This window comes from Sturnira hondurensis, unplaced genomic scaffold (genome assembly GCF_014824575.4).
Source record: "Sturnira hondurensis isolate 20B ecotype Veracruz unplaced genomic scaffold, ASM1482457v3 Scaffold0019006, whole genome shotgun sequence".
NCBI lineage: Eukaryota > Metazoa > Chordata > Mammalia > Chiroptera > Phyllostomidae > Sturnira > Sturnira hondurensis.
Window position 1 is genome coordinate 9,285,311 of NW_028091637.1, and position 24,007 is coordinate 9,309,317.

The 24,007-nt window shown below is 35.2% G+C and overlaps 1 protein-coding gene across 1 annotated transcript in view; it reads left to right on the top strand.

Annotated features, from left to right (window-relative positions):
* The window catches only part of STT3B (STT3 oligosaccharyltransferase complex catalytic subunit B), a 92,588-nt gene that overhangs the window by 18,028 nt on the left and 50,553 nt on the right, over positions 1 to 24,007 (top strand). The window contains exon 2 of the mRNA XM_037070845.1: positions 19,478 to 19,586. Within this exon, the coding sequence (XP_036926740.1) occupies positions 19,478 to 19,586 (109 nt within the window). The remainder of the gene's footprint in view (positions 1 to 19,477; positions 19,587 to 24,007) is intronic.

Sequence of the window (24,007 nt, forward strand, 5' to 3'; positions counted from 1 at the left end):
CAGAATTATATGCTTATGATTTTGTGGTAAGAGATTCTGCAACAAAAAAGGGGGCATTACTTGTGCTGCATCCTGTAGAATGAACTTCATGCCTAGAAGAGAGCACAGAAATCATTTGTTATGGTGATTGCCAAAGCTTGTTCTGCGGAACACATATCCTAGGAATTGTAGTTCAAAACAAAGTAACTTGTAACTTAAATTTGGAAAAAACTGCGTGCCCCATCCACTCATTTTTATACTGCGTATTAATATATTAAAAGCCAGGAAAGTTCTTGAATACAGTATTAATTTTATTTAACTTAATGTTTATCATATTTAATTTAGGAATCACTGTAGGATGTTTTTAGTGTTTCATGCAATGCAATTTGGGAAAAACTAATTCACTTTCTTTACTTGATAGATGAGAGTATCTGATCACTTATTTATACCATTCCTCTTGTTTATTTTGGTGACTGTGTATTTTAACACCCAGATCTTCAATATTTAGTATTATGTCAAATTTTAACATTGCTCTATAGCTTATGAATATGCCTCCCATAAGTCTTAAAATGTCCAGAGAACCCTATAGACATTGCTTGTTTTGAATGATTGTTAAATTTTAATTTATCCCTTGCTGTCCCCTTTACCTCCTAATATTATTCATTTCTCTCTTGAGTTTATTAGTTGGCCAAACAATTCTGGTTTTTTAATCACAGCAAATTATGGGATATTATTACTATATAATAATTGAATATTGTTAATATATATTTATGTTATATGTAATATATATTATGTACTATGTATATTATATTATATTATATTATATTATATTATATTATATTATATATAATGCTCCCTAGTTGGAAATCTTATTCCTGTAGTATGTGAATGTGTCCTGACTTAAATACATATGTCATAATACAGATTTATATAATGCTTGTTAGCTGAAAGCCTTATTTATATAATTATTCTATAATGCCAATAAATTAGATAATAATCTAATAATAAGTAAATGTAAGTATGTTCATGTATAACATTTTTGGGGAGATCTTGTTTCTATAATATATGAATATGTACCTGACTTAAATATGTATCACACACACGTGTGTGTGGTATGTAGAGAGAAGGAATGCATGCAAGTGTATGTACCTGTCTCTTTTGCCTAGGATTTTTAGATTTCAGTCTATATTGAATTTAACTGAGCAAATAGTTTTAAATTATCAACTACATTATTTTATAAGTGATCCTAGGATTTTTTTTGAATGGCACTAAGAAATTTATATGAACCTCTTATTTTGATGTAGTTTTTTGGTACCAGCTTTTCATTGTTTTTCCCTATAGTTTAAGTGTCCTCTGTAAAACAGAAGAGGCCCTCCTTTTTTAAATGGGTACTTACAGAAATTGATAGCTGTCATTTCCAGTTAAGGCAAAAGATAGGAATAAAATAAGGCTATTGTTTTCAACTAATATGTATTTGGAAGAAGTTTTACTCTGTATTCTTATGAATTCTAATGTCTTTTAATTTGTAATGCATCTCACCATAAGTGGGAGGGTATAAAGAAGCTCTAAGAACTCTGCAGGATGTTTTGAGCTTTTAAATAAAAAACTGTTTTTTTCCATGTGTTGCTCTGAAATGGACTGTAGACAGGTAGTTTGTCAGTCTCACACATACAGCCTGCTCTTTGCTTATGAAAGATCTTGAATCAGAATGTCCCCTCTGTCACTGGTAAGAACAGGGAGGTTGGTGAGAGTAGGCTTTAACACACCCAGTTGGAACTGCTTGCCCATAATGAGTGTTGGTAATTTGGTGGTGTGGTACTAGTTAATAAATGTATTTGTGGGTCTTTACAAACTTTAGAATTGACCTAGTAAAAATAAAACAATAAAATGACTTCTTTCTTATTCTGTATCATTAGTAATCCTTTGAAATTTTGTTTCATTGTTACTTAAACATGGATATGAACCTTCTAATACTAGGCTTGAATATATCCTCACATAGGAGCTTCCATAGTTTAAGTTATAAAATTAGCTTTGTGTTTAATATGGTTATTTAGACAGTGTTCATAAGTATCATGTGGCAGGATTGGATTTAGGTTGTTAGTTTTAGTAGTCTTAGTAAACTGTTTTTTTCCTCTTGGTGTACTTACTTAATTAGCATGTTAATCTGTTTTTGATCCTGCCACTAGATGGCAGGAATAATAAAAGGTAAATTGAAATGCCATTGTAGCTTGTGGTCCTTAGCTGCTTTGCACTTTCACCTTGGTATGTTATGAAGTATGCCAACTAATGGGACTTCTGTAGATCTGATACCTTGTGTAGCCTGAGAGTACCCAGTGAAAGGTAAAGGAGAAGAGAATAAACAAAGAAGAAAACCTTTAATCCTGGATGTAATCGTTGGTGTTGTAAAAACACTTTTTGCTTTTTATTTTCTCTTTGTGAAATTCTTTTTCTCTCCTTTTTTTTTTAATTTAAAGATTTTATTCATTTATCTTTAGAGGGGAAGGGAGGGAGAGAAGGAGAGAAATATCGATGTATGGTTGCCTCTCATGTGTCTCCCGCTGGGAACTGGCCTGCAACCCAGGCATGTGCCCTGACTGGGAATCAAACCGCGATCCCTTAGTTCACAGGCCCTCGCTCAATCCACTGAGCTACACCAGCCAGGGTGTCTTTCCTTTATTTTTTAATTCTTTTATATTGACATCCATACTAATTTCTGTTGACGGTACTAGTTGCCTTTTCATTTATGAGGTGCATTATTAACCTGGCCAATTTTATAAGATCTTGTAACACTATATTTTACAAACAAACTCTGAGAGTTATAATCAACTATATAAAATCTTCTTACAGAATGAATTATTTTTTAAAGAACCTGTCTGTTCATAGCCTTCGAAGAATTGTGTGATGGACAGGGGCTAGGATGGTATGATATAGCTCCCATGATTATGTCACATTGTATAAGAGTTTGTCTTACTAGTGGGCTTTTACCAGTCTCCCCTTGCTGGAGTTATAAAGTAAGCAGTAAGAAATTCTATTGTTTTATTGTTGTTACATAAACATGGATATGAATCTCTCTAATGTTGTAGAAGTCCTTGTCAGGTAACTGTGGGCAGCTTCTATGAGCCTCCAACCAACAGCCAGTATCAAGGAGGTAAATTCTACCAGTAACCTTGGAAGTAAATTATTTCCCTAATTCAGTCTTCAAATGGGAACCCAACCCTGGTGACACCTTGATTATAGTCAAGATCATAGTAAGTAGGGGATCCAGTTAAGTTTCACCTGGACTTCCTGACTCAAAAACTATGAGATAATGAATGTATGTTGTATTAAGCCATTGAGTTTGCTGTAACTTGTTTTGCAGAAATAGAAAATTAGTATGCATGCCTTTGATAAACCTTTCCCATGTCTGAATGGTATCTATTTGCCAGGTGCTGTGGATATAGTGGTGTGAACCCAAATACATAGGGTTCTAGTCTTGGAACTTGGGGAAATAGATTTGGAGCAATTAAGAATGGCGAGTGCAGTGAAAGCATATGACACCATAAGAGTGTCTAACAGAGACTTAAATACAAATATGTTTTTTAAGACTTAATCAACTTTTGAAAACTTACTCTTCCTAGGTTGTTTTCTCATTTGTTTTTAAAGCATATTTTTGCCATCACAAAACTTGATCTAGCTTTTTTGTTGTTAGTGTATTGAAAGTGAACAATGTACCTTTCTTAGCCTCTTCACACGTGTTCTTCCTAGACCACTTCTATTCTTTCTTGCCTTTTTGCTTAATAGTGCAGTAAGATTTACATTAGGTATCAGTTGTAAAAGCCTTCCATGAGAGTTTTGGGAAGACAGATCTATCCTGTGTACTAGTGTTCTCAGTGTGCTTCACAGTGCTGGTGGTAGACTCTTTAAAATAAAGAAAAAAGAAAAACTTGATATAGAGAAAGTAGAACTCTTACACTGGTGGGAGTGTAAATAGAACTCTTAATACTGGTGGGAGTGTAAATGATACTACTTTGGAGAACTATTTAATATTTTTTAAATATTTTATTTATTAATATTCAGGGAGGGAGGCAAACATCAATGGGCTGCCTTTCACGCACCCCTTACTGGGGACCTGGCCCACAACCCAGGCATATGCCCTGACAGCGAATCAAACCAGCGACCCTTTGGTTTGCAGACCAGCGTTCAATCCACTGAGCACATCAGCCAGGGCCTCATTTGTATTTTATAAGAACAAGCATGTACAGGCTTACTAATAATTGCCTTAACTGGAAACAACTCATATGTACTACCAAAGGAAAATGAATTGTAGTGTGCATAAAATGGAATACTACTCAGCAACAAAAAAGGAACAACCGCTGCTATGTGAATAAATCTCAAAAACATGTTGACTGGAAGAAGCCAGACAACTTAGAAAGTAGACTCTATTATCTGTTTGTGTTAAGTCTAGGAACAAACAAAATCAATGTATGGTGAAAGAATTCCGAAGCGTTCAAGGTGGGACAGTGATGGAATAGTGCCAGTGGGAACTTTCTGGAGTAATAGTTTTGGGTGATAGTTATGGTTGGTCATATGTATAAAACTGACAAGACCCATCAAATCAAATTAAAGTAAGATCAATGTATTTTAATGAGTGTAAATTATACTTCAGATTTTTAAAATGGAAAAAATGATCAGGTGTCCTTTATCCTATGTGTTCCCTTCTTCCCTATATTTGCTTATTGCCTGTCCCTACAGCAATATTGTCCAAGATTGTCACCTTCATGAGGTCAGGGACCAAGTTTGCCTTTGGCTCTCTGAATGTATACTGTATGCATAATGCCCAGGCTTATTGGCTCTGAGTCTGTTATTTGTAAATTATAATTTATTCATGAGTTGGTATCCATATTTTATAGTTGTATTTTTCTAGGAAAATATTTACATTATAACAGAATCTTGTATTTATACTTAAGATTATGGCTTTTTTTTATGCAGCTTCTAGCTTTTTCTGTTTCAGGAAGCATAAAATGTATCTTGTTTAGTGTTGGTAAAGTAATCTCTATACAACTATAACATTGCCAATCACTGTTTGAGATAGCACAGTGCTATATATTTGTATAGCAAAATTTAAAAATCACTTTTTATAAAGTTCATTTATTACTCTAAAACAGATGAAAACTAAACATTAATCCTGTTTTCTCCTGAATCTCACCCCACCATCTTTCCTAATTTCTTGAGCTGTGGCAGAGAACAGAGACCCTATTTTACTTTTTTGATTCGAAACAGCCTTAATCACCATAGTAATTTGAAAAAGAAGCAGGTTGTTACATAGCGCTTTATATAGGAATAACTGTAATCCTTGTGGTGGTGGTGGTGGTGATGTTATTGTTTTCCTTGATGAAAGTAATATTAAATTTTATTTTATTTTATCTTACCCAAGGACATTTTTCATCGCTTTTGTAGAGAGAGAGGAAGAGAGAGAGAAAGAAACATCGATTGGTTGCCTTCTTGCACACACCCCTGCAGGGATCAAACCCATAACCTGAGTATGTGCCCTTACAGTGAATCAAACCTGTGAACCTTTAGGTCCATAGAACGATGCTCCAACCAAGCCACACTGGCCAGGGCATTAATATTAAATTTTAAGTGATTAATGGCTGGGTCAGAAGCTTGAAAGATAATCGTAGTCTCAGTTTCCCAAAACTACCTTGGTAGGTCACAGGTATAGATTTTTCTGAACTATTGAAGAAGGCAATTCAGAGCAGATTTTTTGCTGCTAGAATTATATGCTGGAGGGTCTTCAAAAATAAATTCCAAATTCTGCAAAATATCTATGCATATTCTTCTGGTGAGAGAATCCATATTTTCATCATATTCTCTGAGGTCCTCTCCCAGAAAGGTGAAAAACCCTGTTTCTCCCTCTGTTTTCTATGGTGTTTTTTTTGTTTGCCAGCTGATGGTTTTGCCAACTTTTTAGAAACATAAACTGTTAAGGTTCACAAAGAAATTACTCCATATGGAATGTTTACACTATAAGAGTATATTTTATATGTCTGTTGGTTCCCTTCATTTTTTCCATTGTTGTTTTTAAGATTTTTTTCTGAACCAGTTGCAGAAGTAAACCGTAATCCTGGGCTCCATAAACTGGCCTCTTTTGAGTTTCAAACCATCTCAGACACAGGTGTAAGGATGGTAAAGAGGAACTACTTCCTTCAGTAAACCTGATTTTTGTTATGGGACCTCTGGCCAGAAATGCTTCTTCTCATATGTAACACCAGTTTTATAGGGGAAAATATATATTTCTTGATAAGATGTTTGGGAATGTCAAAATTTGATATTGTATGACTACATGTATATTCTTTGCTAACTTATTCTGCCCTGACTCTCCTATTTCTAATCTCATTGTTCTTATCCTTGAGGTGGCATCTAGCTGTAAAAACTATAAAAAGATAAAAGTATGATTTTTGCAAGAATAGTTATTAGGATAAACCTTCTCTTTTAAGAAAATTCCTGTTATAGCACTGCATTTTGGTATCTATATTCTATTTTAGTTTAAAAACATTGTCATTTTTATATACTTTCAATAAAAGTTTAATTTGATTGCGAAAATTTTTGTTCTTTCTGTTGAGAGTTAAATAACTTATCTCTCTCCTTTTTAACTTTGGTTGTAGTAAATGAAGTCAGCTTAAAGTTTAAACTCATAGGCCCTACTGACCCACATTTGTGTATATTTTTATCTAGTCTTGAATTTTTGTATGTATGCTTCTGTTGTCTTTTATCTTTCTATGTTACCTTCATTAGGTATTTTTGTAGAACAAGAATGTGATAAATTAAGGTGTTGAATATAAATCTTAGAATTTTAAAAAAGCATTGATTTAAAAAAGGTTTTGATTGTATATGTGAACTATGATAGAGCAGTGCTTTTAGTACTAATGATACCTTCAGCATTCAAGTTATTTAACAAATAATTATTGTGTGATAGCTATGTGTCAGGTGTTCAGATATATAAGGGTCTGTGTTGTAGTGGAACTTATTTTCTGGCAAGCAAACATGTAACCAAAAGATCAAGATAATTTTAGTGAGTAAAGGCTGGGAACGAAGAGAATGTGCTATCCAGTGTCTGGGGTGTATATATGGTGTCTTTTGAGTTAGGTCCATAGAGATAGTAGATGTGGGAGGACACAAAGGAAGATTTGCTCTTCCAGCACCGGAACAATTTATGCAAAGGCATAGAAGTATGAAAAAGCATGGACAGCATTGCGTAGGGATGAACTAGTAGTCGAGGATATATTAGGTGAGGAAGAAGTAGGGAGGAGCCATTTCAGGGTGGGGTTAGAAAAGGGAGTCTTAAAAAAAAAAAAGGAAGGATCCTTGCTGTTGATTTTGGATAAAACCCTATTTTTAAGGATTTTAAACAGTTGGATTAGTTAATAGTTAATTTTAGAGAGACTGCTGTTTGTTGGGTGGAGGATGATTGGGAGATAGGAAGGTAATACTGGAATCTAGGAAATCAGTAGGAGGCAAGAGAAATAGTCTAGAAAAAAATTACAAAGAAAGCTTTAATTAGGGGTATGTTAAGAGCTGTAGGGGTGTCCAACCCGTGGGCTTGGGGCTGTGTGTGACCCAAACAACACAAAATTGTAAATTTACTTTGAAACTATTTTTTTTTTTTTTTGCTCATCAGTTTTCATTAGTGTTTGTGTATTTAGCATGTGACCCAAGACAATGCTATTTTTCAGTGTGGCCCAGAGAAGCCAAAAGGTTGGACACCCTGGAAGGTGACTCCCAAACACTTGTGATAATGGTAACATTTTAACTAAGTTAAAGAGCAACTTTAATGTTGGAAGGCGGAGGTAATGAGTTCAGTTTTGATGTACCTATGAAGACATTTATTCAAGTAGGCTATTCAGTGTATGAGCTCAGAATTTAGGAAAAGGAATTTTTGTGCTTGGGCAATGGTATGTGGTAGTAAAAGTTCAGGGAATGGATGATGGAAAAGAGGAGAGGTAACAGGGAAAAGAGAAAAATGAAGACTAAGCCTTGACTTCAGTATACTTGAAGATAATTTTAGCCAAGAGATTTAGGGGCATGGGCAAGTATAAGGGAATCAATGTTTAGATTCTCAGCTTCTTTATGTACTTTTTCTTAAAACAGTTCAGGCATCATACTGATTCTCTTTCCCCATCTCTCATTGCAATCATCCATCTCTGATTTTAGAGGAGGAAGACATTGCACTCACCTGTCTCTGTATGTTGCCCCGAATGGAGGCATAGTTCACAATGTTGGTGTGCAGATACTATGCTTTCTCTCAGAGCAACTGTGATATCTATTATTGGGAGAACTGTGTGATTTCTGAAAATTTGGGTTTTCGGAAATTTATTTGCTGGATTATAATCTAGAGAGTTTGGACAGAGGTTAGTTTAAGAGACAGAAGTTAGGGTACAAACCTTGAGGTGGTTGGCCTTGGTGAGGTGTGTCATGTTTGGCATCTTAGTTTTCAGATGGTCTCCTTTAGGAAAGAGCCACGGTTTTATGTAGCTTGGCATAGATTTTCTTATTCTAATAAAGCTGATCATGGTTAAACAGAGGTCTTTAGGAAGCAAATGTGGAACTCTGAACTTAGAAACATACATCTTTTCCATAAAGCCAGTACCTTTTTAAAAAAGACAGTGTGCTTTTTCTTCTTGTGTCTTCATACTACAGTTTTGCTACTATATTTGAAGAAATAAGAAAAGACTTTTTGTTTTACATAAAACTTAGATTAATGCTAGAGAGAAAAGAGACAATCAAACTAGTTAAGTATTAGAATTATGCAATGAAGAAGGTAGGTAAGCTTCAGTTGATTCACTTAGGGTAGAGACTCCACTTTTAGATAGTGTGACATATTACTTGAATAACCTAAGTGAAATGCAAAATGAGCTACAAATTACACACCCCTACAGGTTTTTTGGCATTTTTTCCCTTAGCGAGAATGACTTCATAAGATAGAAAAAATAAGTCTCAGTAGATTTTTTCATTTATGAAATTGCTATATGAATAATCTTTTTGTTTGTCAGTAACAAGACAGGTTAAAGTTTTAAGGAAAATGGGATAAACGGTAAAATGTTATTTTTAAATTTGTTAAAAGAAAAATGACCATACTTGACATTCCTGTGTTATTAGAAAATACGTAATAACAAGGGAAAGAGGAAGAGATGCAGAACTTATTGTTAAACTTTAAATCTCCTAAGTAATTTGTTCAAATCAAAATTCTGATAGATTATGATTAATAATGAAGACCATCTCTTGGAAGATGTTACAACAGTGGACAACAGAATTAACCTGTTAACATATCTGTCTTGCGTTGTCTTTTCATGAAACTGAGGCTTTGCTTTCTATCAGATAAGGTTTTTTATCCATGTGTAATATCCATCTTATAAAAGTGAACTGGCTTTTTTTTTTAGGTCATACAGAAATTCCTAGTTCCTATAAACTTAGTTTTAAAAGAAAGAAGGAAAAATTCTGTGAGACAAAATAGTTTCCCATCCTTTCTACTTTTCTTTTTGATATACCAAATAAACAAATGATAGTAGACAATATTTTCATGTTATCATTCAATATTCCCCAAAGTAGTCCTTTAACATTTGTGGGGCAGGCTTGTCTATGATTGGAAGACAGACTGGTGTAAAACAAGCCTGTACCTTGTATTATGTGTTCACCACCCCAAGTCAAGTCTTTGCCCATCACCATTTATTCTGCCTGTACCTTCCTCCATCCACCTCCCTCTGGCAGTCACCACACTGTTGTCCCTGTCTATGAGATTTTTTTTTCTTTTTTGTTCAATCCCTCCATACACCCCCGTTTGCGCCCCCACACATACACACTGGCTGTCAGCCTGCTCTCTGAGTCTGTTACTATTTTGCTTGTTCATTAGATTCCTTGTCTTTTTCTGACTAGCTTATTTAACCTACCATAATATTCTTAGGTCCATCCATGCTGTCATAAATAGTAAGATCTCCCTCTTTTTGTGATCAAGTAGTACTCCATTGTGTGAATATACCACAGCTCTTTTTATCCACTCATCTACTGATGGACACTTGGGCTGCTTTCAAATCATTGCTATTGTAAATAATGCTGCAGTGAACATAGGGGTGCCTTATTCTTTTGAATTAGTTATTGGGATTTCCACTGATAAATGCCCAGAAGTGGAATCATAAGGTCATAAGGTAGTTCCATTTTTAATTTTTTGAGCTAACTCCATACTGCTTTCCACAGTGGCTGCACCAATCTGCATTCCCACCAACAGTGCATGAAGACTCCCTTTTCTTCACATCCTCACCAACATTGATGATAGCCATTCTGACAGGTGTGAGGTGATATCTCATTGTGGTTTTAATATGCATTTCTCTAATGATTAGTGATGTTGAGCATCTTACGTCTTTTGGCCATCTGCATGTCCTGTTTGGAGAAGTATCTGTTCCAGTCCTTTGCCCATTTTTTATTTGGATTATTGGGGGTTGATAAGTTTTTAATACATTTTAGATATTAACTCCTTATTAGATGTATCATTGGTGAATGGGTTCCTCCCATTCATTGAGTTGTCTGAATTCTATTGGTGGTTTTCTTTGTTGTGCAAAAAACTTTTTAGTTTTTTGATGTAGTCCCATTTATTTTTTCTTTTGTTTCCCTTGCCCAAGGAGATATATTAGAAATAATATTGTTATGAGAAATGTCTGAGATTTCACTGCCTAGGTTTTCTTCTAGGATTTTTATGGTTTTGAATCTAACATTTAAGTCCTTGATCCATTTTGAGTGTATTCTTCTGTATGGTGTAAAAAAGTGGTCTAGTTTTACTTTTTTGCACATATACAATTTTCCCAATACCATTTATCGAATAAATTATCTTTACCGTGTTGTATGTTTTTGCCTCCTTTGTCAAATATTAGTTGATTGTACAGGCATGGATTTATATCTGGGTGCTCTCTGATTTGTTCCATCGATATATATGTCTGTTTTAATGCCAGTACTATGCTGTTTCAGTTACTGTGGCTTTGTAGTGTGGTTTGATAGGAGTGTGATTCCTCCAACTTTATTCTTCTTTCTCAAGATCTCTGTTGTTTTGGGGGTCTTTTGTGGTTCCATATAAATTTTTTGAATATTTGTTTTAGTTCTGTGAAATACACCATTGGTATCTTGATAGGAATTGCATTGAATCTGTAGATTGCTTTGGGTGGTGTGTACATTTTAATGATGTTAATTCTTCCTATCCACAAACACAGTAAATGGGTCCACTTATTTTATCTTCCTCGGTTTCTTTCTTCAGTGTCTTATAATTTTCCAGTACAGGTCTTTTACATCTTTGTTTAAATTTTTTCCTAGCTATTTTATTCTTTTTGAAGCAGTTGTGAATGGGATGGTTTTCTAATTTACCTTTCTGATGGTTCATTGTTGATATACAAAAATCCAACTGATTTCTGGATATTTATTTTTGTATCCTGCTACTTTACTGAATTAGTTTATCAATTCTAGTTTTTTGGTGTAATCTGTAAGGTCCTGTATATAGAGTGTCATGTCATCTAGAAATGACAGTTGTATTTCTTTCTTTCCACATTGGATGCCTTTTATTTTTTTCTTCTTGTCTGATTGCTGTGGTTAGGACTTCTAGTACCATGTTAAATAAGAGTTGCGAGAGTGGAATTCCCTATCTTGTTCCCAATTGTAAGGGAAAAGCTGGTAGGTTTTGCCCCTTGACCATGATGTTGGCTGTGGGTTTGTCATATATGGCTTTTATTATGTTGAGGTTTGCTCCCTCTATTCTGTTTTGCTGAGAGTTATTATAATAAGTGGGTGCTGGGTTTTATCAAATGCTTTTCTGCATCTGTTGATAAGATCATGTGGTTTTTACCCTTCATTTTTGTTTATGTAGTGTATCACATTTATTTATTTGTGGATAATGTACCAACCTTGCATTCCAAAATAAATCCCACTTGATCATCATCATGTATGATCTTTTTAAAGTATTTCTGGACCTGGTTTTTGAATATTTTGTTGAGGATTTTAGCATCTGTGTTCATCAGGGATATTGGCCTATAATTTTTTTTCCTTGTGGTGTCTTTATCTGGTTTTGTAATTAAGCTAATAGTGCTGGCCTTGTAAAATGAATGTGGGAATCTTCTGTTTCTTGAATGTTTTGGAATAGTTTGAGAAGAATAGGTGTCAGTTCTTCTTTGAGTATTTGGTAAAATTCACCTGTGAAACCATCAGGTCTAGGACTTTTGTTGGGAGTTTCTTATTTGGTTACTGCTTCAATTTCACTAGTTGTATCCTGTCTATTCAGATTTTCTGATTCTTTCTGATTCAGTTTTAGGTGATTGTATTTTCTAGGAATTTATTCATTTCTTCCAGATTGTCCAATTTGTTAGCATATAGTGCTTCATAGTAATTTCTTACAGTTTTTTATATTTCTTTGGTGTCAGTTATTTCTCCTCTTTCATTTCTGATTTTGATTCCGTTTTTCTTGTTTCTTCAGGCAGGTTCTGTAATGCTGTGGATTTCCCACTTAGGATTGCTTTCATTGTGTCATAGATTTTGGGTTGTGTTCTTTCTTGTTTTCATTTGTTTCAAGGTATTTTTTACTTTGACCTTATTGTTAACTCATTTATTGTTTAGTAACATGTTATTTAGCCTCTATGTCTTTGAGTGTTTTCAGTTATTTTCTTAATGATTTCTAGTTTCATACCATCATGGTCAGGAAAGATATTTGATATGATTTCAATCTTAAATTTATTAAGTTTTATTTTGTGTCCTAACATGTGTTTGGTTCTAAAAATGTTCCATTTGCACTTGCAAAGAATTCATGTTCTGCTTTGGGGTAAAATGCTCTGGAGATATAGATTAAATCCTTCTGATCTAGTGTCATTTAAAGTCACCATTTCTGTGTTTTCTGTCTGGAAGATCTATCCATTGATGTCAATGGGGTGTTTAATTCTTCTATTATTGACTATCTCAATGTCCTTCTCTCCTTATATGTCCATCAGGATTTGCTTTACATATTTAGATGCTCCTGTTTTGGGTGCATAAATGTTTACAAGGGTTTTATATCCTCTTGTTGGATTGCTCCCTTAATCATTATATAGTGTCCTTCCTTGTCTCTTGTTACAGCCTTTTTTAAAAGTCTGTTGGATCAGTTATAAGTATTGTTACCCCAGTAGGATTTCTTTAAAGGGTACGCAGCCTTTGAAATATTTATGTAAATATACATGCACACATGACCTTTTAAGTCTTTGGCCTAAATAGGATTGTATTACACAAACTAATAAATTTTGCTTCATCTACATAATGGCACAGTATATAGTGTGGGGCAAAAGTAGGTTTGTAGTTGTTCATGTGGAAAATAATCAATAATTAGTAATACAGTAATAAACTGTTTTGTGTACTCACAACTGTAAATCTACGTTTGCCCCATCCTGTATATATGGTAGCCATTAGTGCTGTTAATCTCTTTTCTGAGCACATGGGTGGGGTCATTTCACTAGTACTGGCCAATGAAGTGATGGTGTAAATCAGGGCTCTCCAATCCCCAGTCCATGGACCAGTATATGTCTGCAGCCTGTTAGGGACTGGGCATCTAGTCACAAGGATTTTAGGTGCTTTCAGGTTGGTCATAGCATTAAGGCTGACAATACACTGTTTTCTCCCACTTAATTTATTTTTAGACATTTTCTAATTTTATTTTTTCAGGTACAGTGCCCCCACCCCTTTTTTATTTTAGAGAAAGGGAGGGAGGGGGAGAAAAAGAAACATCAATTTGTGTTCCACTTACTGATGCTTTCGTTGGTGGATTCTTGTATGCACCCTGACCTGGTGTCGAACCTGCAACCTTTATGTATCCAAGTAACACTAATTAACTGAGCTACCTGGCCAGGGCCAGGGCCATATATTTATAGAGAACTGGAAACGTTAATTAAACATAGAAAACTGTTTCCCATCTCAAAGATTTCTTCTCGAAGATAGAAAAGGAGCAGGTTAAGTTTAGGGTTGAGGCGTAATTATTTTTTTAACCCTTAAGGTTAAAGGTATGTTGTGATATTTTGCTTCAGTACATAGTCATGATATTTCATTGTTGCTTTGAATGTACATTAGGTGTTTCAATATAATGTGAGATGAAATAATCTAAACCAAATGTATCAAGTGGCTAAGTCTTCAACAAGATTCTTAGAAGTAAAACAGCAAAGGCAACCCTAGTTTACAAGTGTGTTGGTACTTTTTTTCTTTTTCTGAGGAAACAGTATAGTTTAGTTATATGTTGATACTAGAACCCATGAAATAAAACCATTTTTAATAAATAGGATTCTATCATTTAATCTTGTCTTACTTCTTTAAGAGGTAGTCTCTTCCTCCTAAATCAAGCATATAAACTTTTCTTAGCTTTCGAAGGGTTTGTTGGGATGAAGAAGATACAAACTATGGCATTTACAGGGATTTTTTTAAAAGGCTTATGACTTGCAGAAACAAAGTCTTTACAGAGAAAGGCAGTTAAAAATGTCGTGTCTTTGACTGGCCACCTGACACTTTAGGTCTTGTTAATATATGTTGCAGGAAAAAGGTGGGTCTCCAAGACATCTTTTAATTTGTAATATGGCTATTTTCTTCCTTTATGAAATTAAAAAAATCGAATTTTACTTTCATCCCCAGTTTCTCCATACATCTTCAACCAGTCAGTTTGCTTTTCATATTTTTATGCCCCTTTCAGAATTGAAAAACATCCATATGAAAATTATCTTGTCTGTCTTAGTAAGTCGTTCTGCCCACATTATTGGAATCGCAGCTCTGGGGTTGGGTCAAGAGAATTGCAGGGAGACATTCATTTTTTAAAAGCTATTAAGAAAAAGCCAAAGCAAAAGTAGAGGAGACCACAATCAGCCTCGTATCTACTGTCTGTCTGTGCTTAATAATTATCTCTTTGTCACACCTGTTTCAAAAAGTTTTAGTAAAAGTAAAAATACTGAAAGTTGCTCTATTAATAAAAGACATTTATAAAACCTGATAATGTTCTTAGACTATTTTAAGGTAGCTGTAATTTTACCACTTGTGTTTCTCTTTTATCATACTTTTATTGGTGACTCCTAACCTTTAATACATCATTTCTCAGTCTACCTAGTTTTATTTGGGGAAAAACTAACTTGTATGCATGAGAATATGTGTGTGTGTGAAATTTTCCATAATGAAATTTATATAAACATTAGGTTATTAGTGTATATAATTATATAAATCATATATATGTGTGTATTTAAATTTTATTACAATTATTTATGTGGGGTGTCCAGAAAGTATCCAGCCACATACTATTGAAAAAATGGAGACTTATTAAAGAAGGTACAAGATACAACAAACATTGTATATAGGACAATGGCACCTCAGTCCCCTTCAAAGTAGGTATTTTGGGTCCTCACACAGTTCTCCCAGTGTCTTTTTCACTGTTCAAAACACTCAGCAAAATCCTTTGTTGGCATTGCCATCAACTGCCCCTTCGTATTTTCCTGAATCTCATCAGCAGTCTGAAATCTCTTCCCTTTCAAAGCTAATTTTAGTTTTGGGAAAAGCCAGAAGTCACAGGGCACCAAATTTGGTCTGTAGTAGGCTGAGTTACCTGGTTGATTTGATGTCTCGCAAAAAAACTCTATATGAGATGTGATGCATTAGCAGGTTTTTTATGATGAAGCTGCTGATTACCAGTTGCCCCTAGCTGTGGCCGTTTTCATCGCATTGCATCTCTCAATCAACAAAGAACATTGAGGTGTATGTAGTACTCCTTATTAATTGTAGAGAGGTACTCATGATGGACAGCACCTTCCCAATCAAAAACACAGTTAACATGGTTTTGATCTTACTGTGACTTTGCTGTACCTTGTTCAGGTGTGGAGAACCAGGCAACTATCTCCTTTGGGACTACTGAGCCTTCATTTCAGGATCATAGCCATAGACCCACGATTCATCTCTGCTTATGACCTTCTTAAGGAAATCAAGGTTCATTGGTAGCAGTTTGAATCAAGCCATTAGCAATTAACTTCCATTGACACAAAAATCCCTAAGATATTATATTGTGAAGTGAATTAGAGGTTCCAGTGTGATGTTTTCAAAGCCCAAATTAAAGTGGAGCGGGGAGGGAAGGATGGACTATTACAGGAGGCTTCTTCAAGAATGAAGTTCAGGTTTTAGAGGACTGCATGAAGAAGGCACAGTGAAATGCATGGCTACGGTGATCTTGATGTAGATAGAACAAAGAGCTGAGAAAGAACACGCTAAAGTTGCTCAGAAGGAAGGTACAACTAAAGATTAATAGATACAGAATATTCATATTTCAGTTGCTTGCCACAGTGATTTTCAACCTTTTTCATTTTATGGCAAACAAACTTATTACCATATTTTGCCATGTATAATGGGTTCCTACGTTTTTGACCCAAACTATCAGGGGAAAAAAATCTTTCAATTCTTTAATTCCATTGTTTATTTATTTATATTTAGGAACAAAACTGATTACCATATTCCAGAGTTTTATTTTGCATACAGATATTGTTATTGCTTTCTAGAGTTATACTTTAACACATAAGAATAAATAAAAGAGTTGAAAATGTATATATATATAAAATATATACATGGAATTAGTACTACCCATAGGATAATATGAATCCTTATTTTTCCCTGAAACTTTGGGCAAAAAGTGTGCATTATACACTGCAAAGTATTGTACAAAAGTTCTGCACAACAAAAAGTATATATATTTTGTCAGTCTGGCAAAATAGATATAATTTTAATTCATTAACACCAATGGCTGTTGTTTTGTTGATTATATCATACTTTATTTGACAATCTAAGGAAAAAGAGGTCAGTGCCTCTCATTGTGTAGTCAGGTGTTTCACATTTTAAAAATTTCTTGTGGCACACTGCTTAAAAATTGCTGGTTTACTGTAATGGAAGAGAGTAGTTGTATGGCCAATCCAAATGCCTTTTATGTTTGTTTTTGGTTGGATTTCTCCCCAGTTATAAACTTTTTTCCTGGGTTCTTTTTTGTTATTGAGATGTAATTAACATATAACAATGTATTAGTGTTAGGTGCACAGCATAATGATTTAACAGATGTATATGTTGCAAAATGATTATTAAAAGTTGGTTAACATCCATTACCACACCTAGTCATAAATTATTTTTTCTTGTGATGAGAACTTTTAAGATCTCTTAGCAACTTTCAAATATACAGTGCAGTGTTTTTAACTGTAGTCACCATTCTATACATTACTATCCCAGAACTTAATTATCCTATAATTGGAAGTTTGTATCTTTTGATCCCCTTTACCCATTTTGCCCACTGCCTATCCCCTGCCCCCTCCACCTCTGGCAACCATCAGTCTGTTCTCTATGACCGAAGGGTTTTGTTTGTTTGTTTGTTTGAACATTCCACATACACAATATTTGTCATTCTTTGACTTATTTCACTTAGCATAATGCCTTCAGGGTTCATCCTTGGTGTCACAAATGGCAGGATTTCCTTCTTTTTTATGGTAGAGTAATATCCCTATATATGTGTGTGCGCACATGTATGTATACTGCATTTTATTAGTGGACACTTAGGTTGTTTCCACGTCTTTGCTATACTGCACTATACGTAGGAGAGAGCCAGTGAACACTGTGAAGTTCTCCTTTGTGAAAGCTGTAAGGAATCTGTGGCTATCATGGGGACTGTTAGGCCCTCAGTGGCAAAGCCTGCCTAGGGACCTCCACAACAAAAGCCATTGGGGGCTACAGTGGCACCTACCATATGGCTGTTACTGATGGCCTCCTCTCTTCTTTGTTTTTACCTGTCTCCAGATGTCTCAGCTGAGCCTATTTCTGAGCAAACATTTCTGCATGGTGATTCTCCATTTTTTGCTTTATTGTGCTGCTATAAGATCTTATATGTTCTCTTGAGTCTTCACAGGGATAGTTTCCTTCATTGACAGCTGTCTGTTTCTTGTGGGTTTTTGGTATGAGTATGTGTGTTTTGGTTTTTGGGGGGTGTGATGAGAACTGCTGGCTCCAATTACTTGCTTTTCATTTTTTAACATTTTACTATTTAACCTGTCTTTTGTTTTATCTTGATGAACATTTTTGCCACTGGAAAATATATGTTTTTTTAATCATGTTTTCATTTTATCATAGTAGCAGTAGCCATCAAGTACTTTAGAAATACATTGTTTACTCATCATAGCTACCTTATGTCATAGGTACGATTGTTATCCCTCTTTTACAGATGAAGAAACTAGAGCACGGAGAACATAAGTTGTTTGCCCAAACAAGGTCGCAAAGCTAGTAAAGTGTAGAACTGAAATATTCAAACCCAGGCATATGACTCCTTGACACCTCTACTCTTAACCTGTAGGTTATACTTCCTCTTTCGAACATTGTGGATCATCTTAGCCCTCTGACAATATTCTTATTTATGTTTCCTATGGTATTAGTTGTATTCCATTAGTTGATCTTGATGTTTAGCTTTTATGTTGCTCACTTTTCTCAGATGTTTGATTTTTTTTTAAGTGTGTGCAGGGTTTTATTTGTTTTGTTTGGGTTTTTCTTTTTTTCATTTGATCAGTCTTTCTAGAAACGCAACAGTGTTTACAGCTAGTGATTGTGGGAAGGAGAGTCGTGACTTGTTGCTGGGAAGGATATATCACGCTGATATTGGGTGTGTAGATTTCCCATTCAACTTCTTTCTTTCCGTCACTGTTCTGCTTTTACTCACTTGGCAACATGTACTGCAGATACTTCTGGTGCCCGTTTCCTTGCTTGGCAGGGGTAGAGGAAGGGGATCCACTGCCTGGCCGGTAATGCCATTACCCTGAGGATTTCTGAAGGATTCTTTCCTGTCCTCCATAGCTGCTTTAAATGAAACATGATTTGCAGTTTCCTTCTGCTTGCAGTTTGGGCTGTGGTTTCTTCAATTTTATTTCTTCCTGTTTGTCTTGTCTTCCATTGCTGTTACACAGTACTATTATGGTTTATTCTTATGGCTTTAATACTATTGTGATACAGTCTTCAGCCTGTAATTTTTAGGTTGTAGGATTGGAGTTGACTATCAAATGTGCTGTTTTCATTTTGATGTTATCTTTGCCAGTGCTTCTTAATCTTTTGAGAGCCATTGACTTCTTTGACCTTTCAGTGAATTTTATGTACTTTCACCTTGTTTTTTAAGTTCCAGTGCAGCTGTCTACCATTTGTACCCCAAACAATGGCTAAATGGTAATTTGAACATTAGTAGTTTTGTAGGCATTGAGCATAACTAGGCTTGTAGTCATTGGGGTAGGGAGTACTTTGCTTTTAGTTATATTAGAGGGATGAGTCTGTTTCTTGGAAAATAATTTGTTATTCAGGTTTGAGGAAAATTGCTATAAAAGATATTTATATAGTCATAGTGTTAAATATTAGAGACAATTATATTTGAAGTATAACATTAGAAAGAGCTGTTTCTAGTACCCAGTTTTATAACACTTCTTTTTTTTCTTGTTTCCTCTAGGTTTAACTATAGATCAACACATCATCTTGCGTCTCATGGGTTCTATGAATTTTTAAATTGGTTCGATGAGAGAGCATGGTATCCACTAGGAAGAATAGTAGGTGGTACTGTAAGTATATTTGCAGTTATTTATGTTTTTATCATAAAATTTTACAGTTTTTGAGTAAATCATAAACTTTTGAGATGATCATTGTAACTTTGTGTTTTTAACTTAGACACTCTTCTCTGGCTGATGATTTAATATTTAATTTTCTAAGTATCTTTTCTTGACACCTTTACCCCCCAACTTCCAACATATACACCTGTCTTGGGGTTATCTCATACTACCACTTTTTCTGACAAAATGGTGAAGGCTGTGAGGGAATCTCTTGTTACTGTGTATCTTAAATTTAGGTTATTTGGGTGTTTTTGTCCCAGATCTGTCCTAAGTTACTCCAGGTAATTGAGTATTGGTCATAGTTCATGGGCGATGATTACACTCAAAAGAGGATATAAGGGGCATTATTTTTAGTATTTGAGATGTAAGGAGAGTATTGAAGAGAAGATGAAAGATATAAGACACCTGTTGGGGAGACATACATGTCTAATACTGTTTTTTTCTTGATCAGTTTTTGTCAGAAATTTATCAGTTTTATTAAATTTTGTTAAATTTGTTGATTATCACTATTAAATGTTTGTATTCTGTTTTATTAATTTTATTTTCTTTCACTTTCTTAAGTTTATTCTGTTTCTTTCTGAGTTTCTGATATAATTTGCTCAATAATTTCCAGATTTTTTGTTATTAATGTATTGTTAAAGCTATAAAATTTCTATTACTCAGTGTTTTAGCTACATTATTTAAATTTGATATGTAGTATTTTCATAATCATTCAAGTCAAGATGTATTTTAATTTCCATTATAATTTCTTTTGATTCATGGGTTATTGAGAATTGTATTTAACTTTAAGCATAAGAGAATTTCCTTGTTATCTTGTTTTAATTTACAGTTCAGATACATTTTGTTTAGAGAAAAGTCCTTTATTTTTATTACTTTGAAATTTGATTTGTGGCATAGGATTTAGCAGATTTTATAAATGTTCACACTGTTTGGAAAGCATATGTTTTCTGTGATAGTAAGTTTCTAATTTGAGACATTATCTTATCCTTGACGTAAGTAGAAATAAAAATACAAGGTATGTAGTCATGATGGTCTCCAGGGGCAAATAGCAAAGATATTGAATGGTAAGAGATTTGGTAGATGGCTGTTATCTGCATTTTGGGTTGCTAATCTTGTCACAATACTAATCTTCATATATTAGTATTTGATGACTCTAGTTTGTGTCCAGCTTTGTATCTTGAATTCATCCTCCCTGGAGGCTTGTTTTCTGAGATTCTTGGTGTCCCCGTATTTGGTACCATTCCTGTAATCTTTCTTTTGCCTTTGCTGGAGCCCTTTGGGGTTTCACCTTTTTTGAAGATAGTTTTTAGAGGTCATATATATGTTAGCTTAAGGTTTCTTTTTCTTATACCTGAAGTTGTTACAGACGTGGAACCAGCATCTACACATACAGTGAATGAGTTTCATATTTCTCATTTGTTTCTATTCAGTGCTTTGGATGTTATGCAAAACTTTCTTATTGCATCCCTTAATGAACAGGAAGAATGTGTCTAGTCTAATTTCACAAATAGGAATTGTCTTTGTGCTGGGAGTTAGGCCTTTTCTCTTATATCTATGTTGAGTGATTATCTCCCACTTTCCAGTCCATATGGTATGTATCAGACCCAAGTGCCCTTTTCCCCCTTTTTTTGGAGGAGGTAGGAACTCCCATAGCATCAGTACCTACTTGGAACTTGCTGTTTATTTTTTGGCATCTGAAGGGTTCCCTCTCTTTTTAGTTTAAATGTGCCTTTTTTGTTGTGTAGCTGAATGGAGGTTTGGCTGGCTGCCGGCCACAATGAAAGACAAACTCATGAGCCAGGTGTTGGTGAGAAGGAAAGCAGCTTATTCAAATGCCAGCCCCCTGAGATGATGGGGGACTCTTGTCCCAAAGCCCATCTTCTTAACATCTCCATGCAAGCAAGGGTTTTTATCAGGAGGGGGAGGGAAAGCAGAACAAAGGAATCAGGGGAAGGCCGCTGTGGGTATGCAGGCAGTGTTCTTTCCGGCCCTCATACAGATCTTTAATGTCAGCCTGAGTCTTGTGTTCAAGCCACTCCAGGCCCAGGCATGATCCACAACAGCTGGTTTCTGCCTTGTGTTCAAAAAAAGTCTGTTAGCGATTTATGGCAGGCATGGCTAACTGTCCTTTGTTGGTCAAAGTAAAAACGTCAAAACCTGTGAGAATTTTTATGAGTTTATTTTAGCCAAACTCACAACAATTGCTGGGAAGCAAAACTTCGAGTTGGGAAACTGCTCCAGAGAATGGCAGTTTTGCACCTTATTTTACACATTACAATCTAAAGAAGGAGGCCTTAGTAGGTACATGAAAATCATTGTTGATAGATACAGGAGACGGCAAAGGGGCGGGGCGTTGGAGGGGATGCTTCTGGGATTGCGTGAAAAGTAAAATGGTAGACACTTTTATAGGTGGGTTACAGGATAGTTAACAGTCAATTAACATAATAACAATAACAGTGAGGGAATTTGTAGTCACACCTGTTGCAGTGCTTGTGCTTTGAGAGGTTCAGAAAAAGGAAATTTGACATTTCAAAGACATGTTCTCATAAATGCTAGGAAAAAAAAGACAGGCTCTGCTAAGGTGAAAATTGACATTTGCTAGGGAAGAATACCAGTCTAGGACATAACTACCTGCCATAACCTTCTTTCAGTTAGAAAGTTTTTAATTTCAGACCATCCTGTGTGGTTACTCTTAAAAGGTCTCTGAGTTTGTAAGGCTGCCATACAGGCTTCCCTGAGCTTGTCAGGTTTATTGTGTGGCCCCTTTTCTTCCACAGTTTTAAGGCGTATATCCTGTTTCCTTACCTGGGGAAAAGTATTGTTCATTGTGTGTTATTTAATCCAGAAGGTTATTTTCTTGGTTAGCTGGTTCCCTGGTTAGCATAAGATTACATGTAGGACTTGCAAGACGTTTATGGTCAGCATCCTTGAGTTGGCCATCTCGTTTTTTGTCAGCTGAACTCCTGGGGCATCTTTAGGTTCATAACAGGAACTGAAACTGCGGGTCCCTCTATACTAAAACAACTTCTAACATTCATGCTCTTGTTTCAAGAGGGAAAATCAAGTTAGAGTAACCAACTGTGTTTAACATTTACTAAGGTCATTATGTATTGTTGCTTTATGTAGATTTCAGTTCTTTTCTGTGGTTAGAACAGTATAAAGTTTTTACTCCATTGCAGTGGAATGGGGTCTTTGTTGTTTGGGTAGGGGGTTTTTTGTACTTTCATTCAGTACCTCTCTGTATTTTGACTATATTTTGTTATCAGCTCAGTTTGCCATATTGTCATGGATATATTAACTTACCTTTAGAGGTATTTTAAAATTCCTTTTAATTGTCATTAAATATGGCTGACGAAACTGTACTCTAGGACCTGGTGTTGTATGTGAAATGAAACAAATTTTTAATTTTTAAGAATGATAATGATTGCAACACTTTCCCCCCCCCCCCCAAAATGGCTGGCATAAAATGAATGCTCAATACCTACTGAATGCACAGAAGTAGAATGGAATAAAGAAGCGGGGGGGTACTGGGGAAATTAATTGTCATTAAATATGGCTGACGAAACTGTACTCTAGGACCTGGTGTTGTATGTGAAATGAAACAAATTTTTAATTTTTAAGAATGATAATGATTGCAACACTTTCCCCCCCCCCCCCAAAATGGCTGGCATAAAATGAATGCTCAATACCTACTGAATGCACAGAAGTAGAATGGAATAAAGAAGCGGGGGGGTACTGGGGAAATTAATTGTCATTAAATATGGCTGACGAAACTGTACTCTAGGACCTGGTGTTGTATGTGAAATGAAACAAATTTTTAATTTTTAAGAATGATAATGATTGCAACACTTTCCCCCCCCCCCCCAAAATGGCTGGCATAAAATGAATGCTCAATACCTACTGAATGCACAGAAGTAGAATGGAATAAAGAAGCGGGGGGGTACTGGGGAAATTAATTGTCATTAAATATGGCTGACGAAACTGTACTCTAGGACCTGGTGTTGTATGTGAAATGAAACAAATTTTTAATTTTTAAGAATGATAATGATTGCAACACTTTCCCCCCCCCCCCCCCGCTTCTTTATTCCATTCTACTTCTGTGCATTCAGTAGGTATTGAGCATTCATTTTATGCCAGCCATTTTGGGGGGTACTGGGGAAATTTTTTCTGCTATTCTGGAGCTTGTATTCTTGTGAGGGTGTTCAGTTAGTAGACAGTAAATGAAATAAGTAAAATAAGTAGTATGTGAAATGGTGGTAAGTGATGGAGAAAAGGCAAGGGAGTAGGTTAAAGATACTGGGGAATTTGCAGTATTAAATAATATAGCTAGGGAATTTAAGACATTATTTGTGGCTTTAGTGATAGAGAAAAAA